This window comes from Belonocnema kinseyi, chromosome 2, assembly GCF_010883055.1.
Source record: "Belonocnema kinseyi isolate 2016_QV_RU_SX_M_011 chromosome 2, B_treatae_v1, whole genome shotgun sequence".
In the NCBI taxonomy this organism is placed as follows: Eukaryota; Metazoa; Arthropoda; class Insecta; order Hymenoptera; family Cynipidae; genus Belonocnema; species Belonocnema kinseyi.
Window position 1 is genome coordinate 39,626,071 of NC_046658.1, and position 16,079 is coordinate 39,642,149.

Consider the following 16,079-nt stretch of genomic DNA (forward strand, 5'->3'; position numbering starts at 1 on the left):
AAATGCAATAAACGTAATTTCAACAGAAATGTCTCTATTGATATTTTAAAACAACCATGAATATAGACTTCAAAAAATTGTGATGTAGCAAGATGTTCTATGGAGAAAATTAGTGAAATTGAAAACATACTATAGGCATACGAGTATACAGTGAAAATCTTCAAATATGCTGGTTTTGGGATTGACTGTGGGTGGAAACAAACCAGATAAAGTCTGCTCCGGCTGTACACAGTCGGGGGCGTGTATACCGTTTCCGGTGGATTTTCCAGCAGAGTAAAAAAAATTGAAAATAGTATTCCTCATACAGTGACAAGGGTAAATTAAATATTTAACGAAAATGAGAAAGAAACTTTATTCAGTATGGTCGTCTTAACCTTTAACTGTCACAACTCCTAATTACGTAAATAGCACAACGGTTGTTTTTCCCCCACGCGTTGAAATGTGTTTTACGCAGCCAGTATTGAATATTTTTTGCACAGAAATTTATCTAAGGTGGAATCGGTTTTGTAGTCATTAGCTTAATTTAAAATACATGACATATGGTCCATTTTATCGAATTTATTGTGGTTAATTCGAACTCAATAATATATTGGGGTATTTTTTACGCATAGTGCCAGTTAAGGATTAATCAATTATATAAATTCCCGGTATTTTTCCTAGTTCGAAAGCAGTTTTCAGGTTCAATAAAATTAAAATTTTATTAAATGATCAATTTTAAATGAAATGTAGATAAACTGCCAAATTTAGAGTTATTAACTTTTATAAATTATAGAGTTCAAATATTCAGATTCAGTTTCAAAAATATAAATCCACGTCATCATTTTCAAATACTCTAAATTAAAAAATCAATCAATTAAATTACATTTTTTTTCAACTGAACGCTTCTTAAATTAAAAGTGAAATTATTTTCATTTTAAATTGTTCAAAAATCCTTGAAAATTTTTAAAATTTTATCTCAAAAACTTGCGAAATCTAGAAGTTGTTTTAATTGTTTTCAAATTATTTTTGAAACTTTTTTAGAAGTTCTAAATGTCTTTTTAAATGAATTTAACTTTTCCTACAATTGAAAAATCTGTAATTCCAATAAATTTCCTTAACATTTTTATGTATAAATAACAATGAAAGACTTATTATTATATTTTAATAGATATTTAGAAGTTTTGAAAAGATTCAAAATTATTGTGTGTACCGAAAAAATTCGGCTATTCATACCGAAATTTTTCGAGAATTATGAAAGGATTCGAAAGAATAAAAATATTTGCTTAAGATTCTTAGGAAAATTGAAAATGATTTTTCATTTTGAAGAACTATTTTACGAAAATATTTTAAAATAATTTAAAATATATTTCTGGAAACGGATTTAGAACCGTTTTTCAAGTCAATTATTTTTTTATTTTTAATACATAAATTACAGATCCATTAAAAAATTATTTATGTTTAAAGTTGATATTTACAGGTTTTAATTTTTAATTGTCTATGTCTACAAGAGAGCATTTTAAAATTCTTTAAATTAAAAATGTACGATTAAAAATAATCATGGAAAATTTTTTAAGTAAAAGATTTTCAAATTACGCATTTTAAACTGAATGAAAACATAGTTCAAAAATATAAAAATTCAACAAATTGTTTGAAAAACTGTTGAAATCGTAATTGGCTAGATTTTTTTCCTAAAAATTTGTAAAATTTCCCAGTCAAAAAATAAATTCACTGTCATTTCCCGGTCTAAAAAAATTCCCGGTTTTCAGATTCCCCGGTCCAGTAGCCACGCTGTTTATTGCTACGCGTTAAATAAATGTTTTACCTGCTTACGTACTTTAATCGTTTGCGGAACGTTCAGCATTTCGTTTAAAAGGAGAGCTTTCTCTTGAATAATCGGTCCAGATACTTGATCGCATACTCGATTAAACCCTTCGGAGACAGCAAAATCCAAAAACACATGACTATTTTCACCAAAACAATTCACGTCATAACTTTAAGTGGGGAAGCCGGGAGCACACATTTGAGCATCTGAACTTGATCGGATCCCCCTCCTCTTATAGAAAACAATTAATATTAAACCGTAGTATAACATTTTTGATTGAAATTAACTGATAGACACAGCTATTTTTCATAAACATTGCTTCAATAAATTCGCGATACCACTATGCGATATGTATTTGCATGTCAATGGAAATTTTATTTGAGCATGGAAAGAAATAATTTGATCAGTCCCATAGGCTTCAATAGGCATCGGAGGCTTACTTCCGCTCGACGTGAGGTCGCTACCATGCTTATTCGCGTGTCTCCCGCTTTGAGTGAACTGGCGGAACGTCTTACGCATTTACGCAGATAGGCCGTTAAAGTACGGTGCCTTATACTGCAAAGCTCCTTTTTGACCACGCCTGAGTGCCCCCCCCCGCATCTTCTATTGCTCCTACACGCGGCGCGGTGTTTTTCTCGAAAGAACTATATCGGAGAGCCCTATTTAAGAGTTTCACTGTACTTGAATTATATATTTGAATGTGAACATTTGTAAGGACTTACCAAGCCACTTGATGTAAGTGTTTAATAACGAAACGACTCCTCGCATATCCCATACATACGAATACAAGTCGTATAATAATTCGCGGTTGTTGCAATAAGTTAGTCGCTGGAAGAGTCTGTTCACTGCGGTAGACATTTCGTTCATTTTCGAAGCTCGAGAATGCCATTCATCAACCTATGAAAACCAAAACTTTGATTTCATTTTTCCATTGTTTGCTTCATGAACAATATTAACATAGTTCACATTGTATTCTAAATGATACAACCAAAGTTCCAACAATCTACATTGACTTTACATTTCCTCCATTTCCAATGTAAGATTCTTAAGAATTAATGCGTAGTATAGGAATATTCTATACGTAGTTTTGCATGTTAGAATTTTGAAATTGAAATAATTTTCTTACATCAGGTTTTGAGCTAGGTTCTTCATCCTTCGACTTATGTATAACAATGTGCGCGTTGCTCTTCAGCCAGTTGAATTCTTGTAGCAATTGAATTCCTTGTCCGCCGTGTTCAAAAGGCAGGTAAAAGAGATCGCACAAAAGAGAGAGATCTTCCTGTGTAAGCTTATTGACTTCTTTATGATTGTGATTTTCTGCAGTTTTACTTGCAATGTCATTATTTTCGTTATTCTCACTGCTTTCGTGGTTCTCATTGTCATTTTCAACCACCATCTGATTACCATTAATAGTCGAGGAAGTTGTGTCTACTTCAACTTGCATACTCCCCGAAGTTCCGCTGAAGGTCTGAAAAATGTGCTTTATTATTTAATTGATATTTTGTATATATATAAATAATATGCTATATGTTATTATTATTAGTTATTATTTTAACCAATAATTTTTAAACAAACTGAGGTCAAAGAGAAATAGAGAGAACCTTTGAGAAATGTCAACTAGTAGAAAAGTAGCTGGGACCGCTGCTTTATTACTAGCGGACATTTCTGAAGGGTTCTTACTCCATTTCTGACTGATCTCAGTTTTAAACAATAGGTGCTTTCGTTAATAATGTCAATTTTGCTCGGAGATGGCGTTACTAATACGTTTATTGGTATAGACGCATGGCGCCTATGGCGTTTTGATGGTTCGACATACCTCACCAAAAGTCAGTTTGCTCTGGATTGTCATTGTGAAAAGAACATATTTTTTGAAAGCTTTCAAAATGTCGAATTACGTACCTGAAAAAGCCGTTCTGCGGGTAAGTTTAACAAGTTCTTTTATTTGAAGAAAGCGGCTGTTGAAAGTTATAGATTATTGATTGAAGCTTACAGGGAGATTTTTATAACCCAAAAAACTTGTGAACGATGGTTTCAACGGTTTAAAACTGGCGACTTCGATACAAAATGAACAGTTCTCTTAGGAAGGAATCCATGCATTGCCAGAAAGATGGGGAAAAGTTGAAGAAAACGATGGCCAATACTTTGATTATTAAGATAATTCTTATTGTTATGTAAAAAAACGGCCAAATTCTGCGAAAAAATCGTCATTATTAACCGAAACATCTATTATATTTAGAAATAATTTAAAAAAGAGTTAAACAACCACGCCACGGGGAGAAAATTACACCTATGGCCACGTCTCACGGCTGTGAGATGCACGGTCACAGAGCATAATGTAATCTCGAAGACAGGCCGGCGAAACCCTCGTGTGTCTTGAGGACACGAAGTGAATCAAGGATGGCACATTTCTGCATTTATCTCACAAGGGCCTTGGCATATTTTTGGCACGCAGATATGGCTTTAAGGTTATAAACTAGTGACAGTTCCGTATCTGTGATAGTTCGGCCGGCGCCGACAATTCGATTACGAATATAGTTCGTTTCTCCAAGGCTTAGAGAACGATGCTAGGCCTCGAGTGTGCGAGAGACTGCTGGCCGAAAATCCCACTCACTTTGCGTCAGTGGGACACCCGGATAGTATGCAAGCCGTTCTCTAGAAAAATGGCTAAAGTCGATTTAGGTCGTTTCTAAAATTGATGAATTATTACATCATTGCGTGCCTTTTATGTGTATGTGAGGTTTCAAGCAATGTAAACAAATTGATAAGCTTACTCAGTCGGTATAGAAGCCAGTCTGTGGCGACCCGACTACGAGCAGTAGTTACGGCGCACAGTGGGGTGAAATGAAAAAACGGGGCTGAAAATAACTCGTAGGGCGCAATTCATGACCGATTTTGAATTGTTTTTAGACAAATTCAGCGTTCAATTTCGAACAAAATTATGAGAGCCGATTTTTAATTTTTTTTAATATAAACTTTTATGTTGAAGTTTTATTTTTTATCTTCTTTAAAAAATGTTTCAAGATAATTTTTGAATTATACATACATACATACATACATATAGAGTCCCGGTGGCTCAGACGATGGCGCGTCAGGCTTCCAAGCAGGAGGATTGGGGTTCCATCCCTGTGCCGGTACCAATGGAAATTTTTCTATGTAATTCAAACCGGCGTTCTGGTGGTTCAGAACCTACTTTAAACTGTTGGTCCCCTCAAAAGAGGTCAGTGTCCTCCCAGGGAAGGGGTTCCATGTCGAGAAGACTATTTCTTGGGAATCACTGAGCGACTTTGAGAGGCTCGAAAAAGAAGCAGTGATTTCCGTGCGAAGTGGCTCTCTGTCGAAGGGACTATCGCACGCTGGTCGCTGGTTATTTTCAAGTAGTTTACACGGGTGTGGCACAATGGACTTCTAAGCCTACGCGCTGGGGGGGGGGAGGCTCAGGGCTCCCCCGCCTACCAATACAACACACACACGCGCGGTAAAATTTACTATGTGACCCGTCTAAAATTTTTATTTCGCCAGTCTTAATCAAACTTTGCCAGATTGCGGTGCTAACGGACCTCTTTTAAATCTGTAAAGGGAGTACACGTAGTACAACGGGTTGTCAAGATACAAGGGCCCGAATTTTCGGTGATTCACCCCGACCGCTAACATTTAATTCTACATAACTCCTGATAAACTTATCAAATTTCAATTTTTTTTTAAAAAGTATTTTAACGAGGTTTACAATAAAAATAATCATTAAACGATGCAAAAATTATTTCACCTTGATTTTTCATTTTAAAAAACTTTTAAACAGTTGAATTGCATGAGGTAGTACGAGGGCGGTTGCCCCGCACCAACTAGCTAGAGCGTTGGAGGGTGTGCTCTAGTGTCTCAGTGGTCCGAATACTTGATCAAAATGATTTTTCTATTTACGTGTAACAAATTTTTTATTTGTTTTCACTTTTATACATCTAGAGAATGATTTAGTTATATTTAATAATAAATTTCCAATACAGTTCCATTGTAGGAAAGCGATAGTTAATAATGAAATAATAAGCTAATTAGGTAGACGGTTCTGCTGGTCTTTTATATTTCCAGTTTTAAAATTGCAGCAGGACAGGTGCAACGAGTCTTTTTAAATTGCCAAATTGTTATAGACAAAGAGATTAACACCAAAAAAACTCCCTAAAAAATTGAAGGCTAATGGAATCATCAAAAACCATCTGGAAATATAAAAGGCCAGCAGAACCGTCCACCAAATTAGTTTATTATTTTATTATTAACTGTCGCTTTCCTACAATGGAACTGTATTGCAAATTTATTATTGAAAATAATTAAATCATTCTCTAAATGTATAAAAGTGAAAACATAATAAAAGATTTGTTACACGTAAATAGAAAAATCATTTTGATCAAGTATTCGAACCACTGAGACACTAGAGCACACCCTCCAACGCTCTAGCTAGTTGGTGCGGGGCAACCGCCCTCGTACTACCTCATGCAATTAAACTGTTTAAAAGTTTTTTAAAATGAAAAATCAAGGTGAAATAATTTTTGCATTGTTTAATGATTATTTTTATTGTAAGCCTCGTTAAAATACCTTACCAAAGCCTCATAAAAAAGTGAAATTTGATCAGTTTATCAGGAGTTATTTACAATTGAATGTTAGCGGTCTGGGTGAATCATCGAAAATTCGGGCCCCTGTATCTTGGCAAACCCGTTGTCCAGAAAAAATGAAAAAAACGCTTCATTGCTTGCTGTCAACTATCAACCTCATTTTTTGGAACGGCGAAAAACGGAGAGGGAGAGAGAGGTAGAGAGGGGCGAGCAGTTGGCAGCATAACCATATGTCGAGAAAGTAAACTTAACCTACAAATACACAGGCAACAACATCATTATTTGAAATTTCACGCACTTCCCGATTCCAGCAAAAGCTGTTTGCCAAATTTAGTCAACACCACACCGTTCTCGTCATATTTTACTACGGTATAGTTTCCTACAATTGAGGTCAAATACCCTGGAAGCAAGTACAAATGAGCAGTAATTCAAATTTCGAATTATATTTTCTGTCTTCAAAACAGTTTTCGTAACAATATTTCACGTGTTTTAAAACCAAAATTAACCATTTTTGGAGGCCGCGAAAGGCCTTTCCATAAGATCCCAGGTTTTTTGACACGAATTTAAACAGTGATCATTCAAATTTTAGCCTGGAAAGAGCCCATAAGAAAGGCATTAGGTATTTTTTCTTCAACAATCAGCTAACTTCACTCTGTTAAAAGCTGAGGGGGAAAACAATGGATCAAATGCATGGAACAAAATTTTATTTCTGTAATATCTTTGTAATTATTAATCATTATTATCATGTTATTATTTCACTAAATAGTAATTTATGAATATAAAATATTTTTCAAATACACTTATATAGAAAAAATTATCTTTCACGAAGATATGAGCAAAATAGGGCAAAAATGAACTGAATCCCATGCATTTGGTCCCTTGTTTTTCCCTAAGCAATCTACGAATTGAAGGTGCCAGGTGACTGAAGTGAAAACACCTAATTACGTGAAAGAGGACATATTTCTCCGCCAAAAAAAACAAACTAATTTGAATGATTTTTCATCAGACTGATCCAATTGCCGGACTACTTTAATGTTACCATTTTTTATCTCATACCCGAGACCTAGCTACAAGTGCATGACTTTTTTACGGATAAATCTTTTCCGTGGATATGAAAAAAAGTCAACAAAAGAAAAGCGTTTATTTTTGAAAGTCCGACAACAAGATTATCATGAAAACTTTTTGAATTTGATCGAAAAGTAGAAAATTAAAATTTGGATCATACAAAAAATAATGAAAAAATCAATAATTCCATTTTGCGGGCAAACTATTAATCACTTTTCGATAGGACGCTTAGTTTTCGTTTTTTGTCGTAAAAAACAACACTGAAAAGTTACAAATTAAAGTTTTGGACAAACGACACAATTTATGGAAAAAATTAATAGAAAAAAGTAGCTCTTTCAAAAAATGACGAAAACTCATTCAAATTGGTCATGAATAATTTTAATAGGACACTTAATTTTTGTTTTAATCCTAAAAAATGACATTAAAATACAACAAAATTTATTTTTTCGAAAAACGACACAAGGTACGAAATAAAATTAACAGACAACTGTTGTTCAGCCAGAAGAGACCTAGGAATTTGTTGTTAATCATTTTTAGATAGACGAGTAGATTTTCTTTCAATTGTAAACAATAAGATTAGAAATTTTGTTTAAACTCTGGTTATAAAAATATATTTAAAGTAAAAAAATAAACTTTTTGGAAAAAGTACACAAGTTGCAATAAAATGTTTAATAATAATTTTTATATTAACAAAATGCGAATTTTTTTGAATGATAAAAATGCGACAATTAGAATACTTTTGTTCCAATACTAATACATATTATGAATGGTAATAATATAAATTTATTGAAATGATATATATTTTTCAGGGTGACTAAGAATACATTTTAATAAAAAATAAGAATCAAATATTAAAGTAATCATTAAAAATAAGATTTGTACTTTATTTTGCAATATCTGAATAAACAGCCCCAGACCGAGGTACAGAAATAAATATAATATACATTTGATATAATAGAGTTGAACGTAATGTAGAAAAGTTCGCATTTTCAATGAAATCAAGTGCGAAGCATGATATACTTGATGAGAATGTGTTCGTTAAAGACTAAGGAGCTTTAAAAAAAGGTAATTCACAATCACCAAATGGCAGTTGTCGATGCTTTGATCTTTAATTTTCAAAGGCGACCGACAGTCGCGCGCCCAAAGGGCAGATTTTTTTGTCGACTATAGGGTAAGAGCACCAATTCTTGGCACGTTAGCTCTATTATTGGCATGTCAAAAAAATTGAATTTATTTTATTTTGGATACATATTTAATTGCACTAAATAATTAGTATACAATAAATCATTATCATTTAAAAATTTTTGATCTTTAAGCACTATATTTAAAAACGTTCGATTTGTAAAACTGTATATTTCAAAATATTGAATTATACAAAATGACTGTTTAAATGTAATTCGATGAATAACAATTTAGAATTGTCCAGCCTTGGAGATTTTATTGTACTATTCGTGAACATCTATCTAAATGTACACTCCTTAAACTATGGTTGAACTCAAATTTTTGAATAAAAAATGATTAAATTTTGCAACTTATTAACCCTCATGACGGCAAGCTAAAATCGCGAGGTCAAATGGCAAGCAGGGCCTTTACGACACGTTGAAATTGAAACCTTTTTTCCAGTAAGATTATAGAAAACCTGAAAAAGTTGGACTATTTTTTTATAATTAAAAGATTTTCGAGGACTATAATGAGATTTCTGTTGAAGTTATTGATGAATGTGGAAAAAAATTTGAAACTATTTAAGCTAGAAAAATTATGGCATTTTCACAATACCGTAATTTGTTTGTGTATTTAGAGGTCACAAGTCCTTCCCTCATATACAACTCTTCTTTGTAACTCGGAAATCGTGTCCCGCCGGACCTGTGGACCTGGCTTTTTTTAGGGAAAAACTGAGACCTTGATTTACTGTTTTTCAAATATTCAAATATTTGGAATTTTATTTTAAACGCCTCAAAATTGTACCGGATTTTAACTTGCCTCAACTTAAAAGTTTTTTCAAAATATATGACTTTGAAGATTAAGAAATTCAATCACACACTTCAATTTAAAAAGTAAAAAACTGTACAATCTCAAATTAAAAACGACCATAACAAGAATATATTTCATAATTGAGCTGATATAAAGACAATAAATAAATTGAATACTAAGATAAGCATTCAGTTATAAAAGATTTATATGACCTCCAGCAGAGTCTTAAATCCGAATTTGCAACATATTCCTGTTATCGTTTCCAACTTCAGGATGGCCAATACAACTTTTATTTTTAATTCCAGGCTATTTCCCAGCAAAACATTACATTTCTCCTAGTTGACATTTAGGCATTTATATGAGGTAAAATATATAATCTAAATTAGTGGAAAAGTGATTTCCGATTATACAGCCCAGAAACGCTCTCTAAACATGGTAAAGAGGGTAATTTTTCAATAAAATAGCGGAATAATAAGGGGAAAACCTTTTTTAAAATAACATTACTGTCGGTACGTGTACCATATTTTTAAGATTTTAAACCGAAATATAGACTTTTCAATTAAAAAGCATTCACTCTCAACCTTAAAACATGCATTTTCAACCAAAAAATGTGACTTTTCTACCAAAAGTTGAACTTTCGATCCAAAAGGATGAATTTTCCATTAGAAAATTCCCGGCTTTTAAAGAAATTCCCAATGATTTCCCGGTTATCCCAGTCAGTGGCGAACCTAAACTTAAAATTTTTAAGTTATGGACTTTTTATAAATTGAAATATGTAGTTTCATTCCTTATTCTTTAAAGTCAAATATTTCGACGGTGTTGATGATAATCTAACGATTTTTCCATAGCAACCGTTGATAATTCGGAGCCAAAAAAAACTTAAATCAATGATCGCGTTGTTAAAAAATGGAGCTGAAAGGCCAACAGTACACATAACCTTAATTCCTTCAAGCATGTGCAGATTTGAATAATACGGCATTGATATTCAGTAGTTGTGAATAATAATTGTATCGCAAGAAGAGAAAATGCACAAATGGATTTTCAGATTAAACACTTGAAAGTCAATAACATAAAAGTTAACTCATTTAATTCTCAAAACGTAGCTGTCAAAAATGCAGTCTATAACCGATAAAAGATGGATCGATATTCGAATTCAGTCCTCGACCTCGGTAGTTCACGTCAGTTTCGTTGGGTTTCATTTGGTATTTGGCGGAGTAGCAGCCGAGTCAAACCCGAAGTCAGATTGTAGGCGTGCAATATACCTACTTATTATTTCCAAGCTGGGGTCGCCACTTTACTACTAGCTGATATTTTTAAAGGGTCCTTACTCTCTATTTCTCTCTTGTTGAGGTGCTTTTAGAAAACTCAAATACGTAATTGGGTGCATCGCACTGGTCTTGCTAGTAAATCGGTACTCTTCAAACGTGAACAGCCAGGGCCGTCTGAACCACTTCTGTTGAATTTTTCTCCGTAGCATAAAATATTTGAAAAATCTTGTTAATTTTTCAGTCCAATACATATAATAATTAAAACTTGAAGAAAAACTTCAATGTCAGTAATACATATCAATTAAAGAAAAAACCCAAAGTTTGATCTCGAATATCAAATTTTATTTAAGTGGTTTATATGACTCAAAATTTATAAAATCTTAATTTTTTACAAAAGACTTGCTTCTTTAACTGAAAACAAAAGAATTTTTAAGTAAAAGTGAAATTTTCAATCAAATAGTTTAATTTACAAAGGAATTCATTTTTGACAGAGTAGTTCACTTTTCAACAAAGTAATTAAAATTTCGACCAAAAACATGAATGGTCAACCATATATTTAGTTAAATTGTCAGCCAAAAAGACGAATTATATATAAGACAGTTGAATTTTTAACCCGAGAATATGCTTTCACATAAAAAAAGTTAAATTAATAATTTTCTACAAAATATTTGAAGTTTAAAACAATTTATTTTTTATTAAATCGTTCCATTCTCTGCCAAAATATTGGCATTTTCAATATTAAAAAAAAAAGATTTTCTCCATTTTTTATCTTTTCTTTTAATCTCTTCTCTTCTAATCTCTACTTTTTCTTTAAAACTTAAAAATCTAACACAGCCGAAATCGAGACACCCCGATAAACACTGAAAACGAACTGAAGCATATGCAGGCACTATCCGCTTTTATCGCCCCGCCAGTTGTAGCGACGCATTGTTGACACTGCTTGCTCCGAAGGGAGACTGTGGGGTACAACGATGTAATTTTTTAAAAGATAAATGTAGTTTTATATATCGGGCATAAACTTTCATGTAGTGGGCGTAAAGTTTTATGTAGCGGGTGTAAAGTTTCATGACGACCCGGCGGCGGAGAGCGCATGGGCTGCAAGCGGCCACATTACGCCTTCTTCACGTAAATGCAATGGCGCGTTTTCAAGGGGGGTCGGACAAAAAGATCATCATGGCAAATTTTTAAACAAGAACCTACCCAAATATTTGAAATATCAGTCATCAAAGTATAACTCTGTAATTGCGTATCACACTGGCCCTTATTGATCCTATAATATAATAAAATCCCTAAAAACAAACTCGAAAGAAGCGAGGGTACAAAAACGCCGCCAAATATGTAATACATTCTGACTAGCATTAAATAGAAAATTATAGTGGAAAGGAGCCATAAAAATTTCACAAGATAATGCTTTGAGATCACTAAAATTCGCCAACTATTATTTGTGAATAAACTATTTTTTTCATTAATAGATTTTTATATTTTGATTATTTGTGTCCCACAATGAAAAAATATTTTCAATAGTAATAACAATATGAAATACGGAATTTGTAATTACAAACATTTTTTAAAAATTCACATTTAGCGGGCTTGTCTTCATATGGGCAGAACGATTGCAGAGTGCCTCTTAGACCTTGACAATAGCGCCATCTGAGACGCGAACTATTGGTCATCTTAAATTTATTGTAGGAGTATTAATGAAAAAGTGCAATGAATATCAATTCATCGTTATCAAAAATATTTTCCTATGGTTCAAAGATAATATTGCTAAAGTTTGTTTCTGGCTGTTCATACTGAAGTGTGTATTACGAATTTAAAGTGAAAGTGAAATTAACTCGTAAAATATGACGACCAACGAAGAGCTGAAAAATATATTATTATCTGTACAAGAAGAAGTTAAATCAACAAATGTGAAAGTTAGCTTGGTAATCAAAGATACTAAGTCCTTAAAAAACTTTGATGAAAAAATGTTGGATAAACTCTAGATTTATAAACAGAAATTTATTATCCTAGAAGAAAAGAATGTCCTTTTGGAAAATAAGGTGAGCATTTTGGAAAAAAAATGGGTTTATAGTAAGTAAAGAGAGAGCCATGAACATCGTATTCTATAACGTGAAGGATGATCCGACCAACAACAACCGTCTCTTTGATTCAGTTAATATTATTTTTGAGAAAGCTAATATTGACATACCAAATGATTGTATTGAAAACGTCATTAGGATTGGAAGGAATCAGGGTTTCAGACCAATTTTAATTACGTTTACCAACTCGAAATGCAAAGACAAAATTGTTCAAAATGCAAAAAATCTGCCATCTCTTGGATAATGATTAGTATGATTTATGATCAAAAGAAAAGATACTTGAAGCAAATAGTGGTCATGGATATCAATCTGATGGCGGTGAGTCAATGGCTCCGACAAGCTCTACAGCTAGCAGGAAAAGGGGACGCCCCTCTAAAATTATATTACCTAATGTTGATAACAATAAGTAACCTAAACACAATCATAAGGATAAAACAATGAAGAATTTTTTCAAGAAGTCCCGAAAGAAGGTGAGACCAAGATGGTTCCGAGAGCATGAGGGATGTTCTGTCAAAAGCATCGACAAGGGTTGTTTTCTGGAATGCCAGAGGTTTCAAGAACTTTCATCACATCTATAATCATATTAACACTGAAGATATTATATGCGTTAGTGAGACGTGCCCTCCAAAATTATCTATCCTCATCGAAACTCGGACTGTCAAGTGATCTATAGTGTGGCTACGAAGGAATAAAAAATGGAAATAACAAGGGGTGGTCTACTATTATTACAAACACGGGTGATTTCAAAACAGAAGCTATATGTGCGGCTGATAAATATATTTTTGTCAAGATTCGAAATAATTCTTCTTTTAATATCATATTGGGATCCATATACTGAAATCCAGGCTCTAACATTGAAAACTTTTTAAATAATATAAATAAAGTGATTTATATTTCCTTAAAATATCCAAATTAGCCTCTAATAATAGGAGTGGATTTTTATTGTAAAGTTGGAGATTTAAATCAATTAGGGGAAGAAGGTTTAAGTAATAATATGAGTATATTCAGCGTTAGATCGAGCCTGGACCATGAACAAGATAAAAGAGGCAAATTGGTGGTTTAATGCTTAAAAAAAATGGTTTGTTTCTTTCGAATGGAAGAACTAGGGTTGATTGTTCAGCTCAATTTACCTTTTTTAGAGGCTGAAGCTAATCGATTATTGGTTTAATTTTGATTAATGTCTTGGATGCTCAAATAAATGATAATTTCGAAGTTTTAAAGTTCTCGGCAGAACCTGATTATTTCCCTATAGCAATAACTTTCCTAGCTAACTCAGGAATAGAATGGAAAAACCAAAAATACGCAAAATATAAAGAAAACATACAATATCCCACGGTTTTTAATTATCAAAACTTGAAAAGCAAAAATTCAAACCCGATACATTATTAATTTATGCAGAATATGAAAAAGAATATACGAAGTTACTTTTATTAAAAAAGGAGGCTAATAAAAATCTTTGTTAGACTGTCTTGTGATGGCTAAGGATTCTAAGCAATTTTGGAAGGTAGTTAATAGTTTTGAACCCAAATTGTCAATTAAGGAGTGTCTAGATCTAGACACGTGGAAAATATACCTCTGATCTATGTATCCTTCCCGCGATCCTAATACCTGAGAGTTTCCTCACCACTTCTCCCAATTCTATCATCTCTATAGCAAATATATTTATTTATTTCGAATTAATACCTTCTCGATCTTTGTTATTGAACCCCTAACATTCGAATAGTAAATAATTAACTTTTCTCTTGCTCTTGGTCAACTCCGGATGTAGATTCTGAAGTTCCTCTGTCTGCATTTTTGTTCCGTCTGGAGTGCATCTTATTCCCTTTAGAATCCCCATTTTCTGGCCCTTCAATACTGTAGATATAGTTTTGTGTAGGTTTCTCACCTGAATAGCCATGTCTAAGATTAACCTTATTGCCCTCGGATTCGTCCTGTTCTATGATATATTGCGAATTCTGAATAATTGTTTACCTTCCAGCACAAACTCAGTGTCCTTTTTCTTCCCATCACTTCTGCCATACCGAAAATTATGAACTTGTTTCTTCTGCTATTTCAATCATCTAATTTATCTATACAGGAATTGCAATTACTTGCACCATCTTCCCATCAATGGCCTTGTGGTCTTTTTGAGTATTATTAATCCAATGTGTCACTTCCACAAAGCCTTTTCCATTGCCTGCCCTCGACTGTCTATTTTGTCTTCTAATCTTTCCAAACTCTTATCAAGCCTTTCCCTTCGAGACGCAAAGTCAACAACATCTATGTCGTCAGTTTTCGTCGAATTCGCAGGTGAATCTGAACGAGCACGAAGTAAGAAAACAGCAAACCATCTTTTATCTTTATCTTCCTCTATCCACAATTTGAATATGTATTTTGGCATCCGGAACATCTATATATACACTGAGAAAACTATATTGCACAAATTACAATATATATCGCAAATCCTGCGCTATGTATCGTAAGTATCGCATTATAATACCGCAAAATCGTGATATCGTACATTGCAAGTTTTTACATTATATACCACATAATTGTGCAATCTATAACGTAAGAAATGGGGATTCCCATCCGTCAGTTACATTTTGCGCTTTTGCTAAATTGTATTAAGTAAGTTCTAATTCGTCTACAATGTGATTTATTTCAGAGGAAATATATCAGTAAGTACATATTTTTTTGTGTTTTCTGTCGTAGATTCTACATGTTTTACTGAAATTTGCTCACTTCAGCGCGACGCAGTCGATGAGTTCAAAATTATTTTCCTAACCTCAGTGAAACTTTCGCCGAAATATGTTTAATCATTAACAGTTGCAGGTCTTACCTGCAGCAAATTTTAAATTTCCTCTGTCATTGCTTTAAATCTAAAGTCCCGATTTATAGCTCGAACTGACTCATACTCTGCCTTTTTCCCATTGCTGCTAAGGAGCCGTAGCAGACGACAGCAAAAAAATTTAACTTTATTTTTGTCTGTGATATTAGTGCATTATAATATCGTACAAAGCTGCGGCACTAATCTGAAAAATTGCACCCGCTTCCAGCGAAATCGCGGTAAAATTTCAGCCACAACCACGTCTCACAATCGTGAGATAGGTGGTATATATATATTTAAAAATTTGTCATAAGGACAACCGCAGGATTTCGCCGGGAGCGGGTGCTAATCTGAAAAATTGCATCCGCTTCCAGCGAAATCGCGGTCAAATTTCAGCCATAACCACGTCTCACAACCGTGAGATAGGTGGTTACAGTCTGTAAAGGAAACAATACGACGATCCAGCAAAAGCCTCGTGCACCCTAAGAA

The 16,079-nt window shown here is 33.4% G+C and overlaps 1 protein-coding gene across 2 annotated transcripts in view; it reads right to left on the reverse strand.

Moving 5' to 3' along the window:
• The window catches only part of LOC117166993 (protein O-GlcNAcase), a 104,271-nt gene that overhangs the window by 41,284 nt on the left and 46,908 nt on the right, over positions 1-16,079 (reverse strand). For both annotated transcript variants that reach the window (XM_033351520.1, XM_033351521.1), the window contains exons 6-7: positions 2,928-3,269; positions 2,524-2,698 (exon numbers count right to left, since the gene is read on the reverse strand). In XM_033351520.1, the coding sequence (XP_033207411.1) occupies positions 2,524-2,698; positions 2,928-3,269 (517 nt within the window). The remainder of the gene's footprint in view (positions 1-2,523; positions 2,699-2,927; positions 3,270-16,079) is intronic.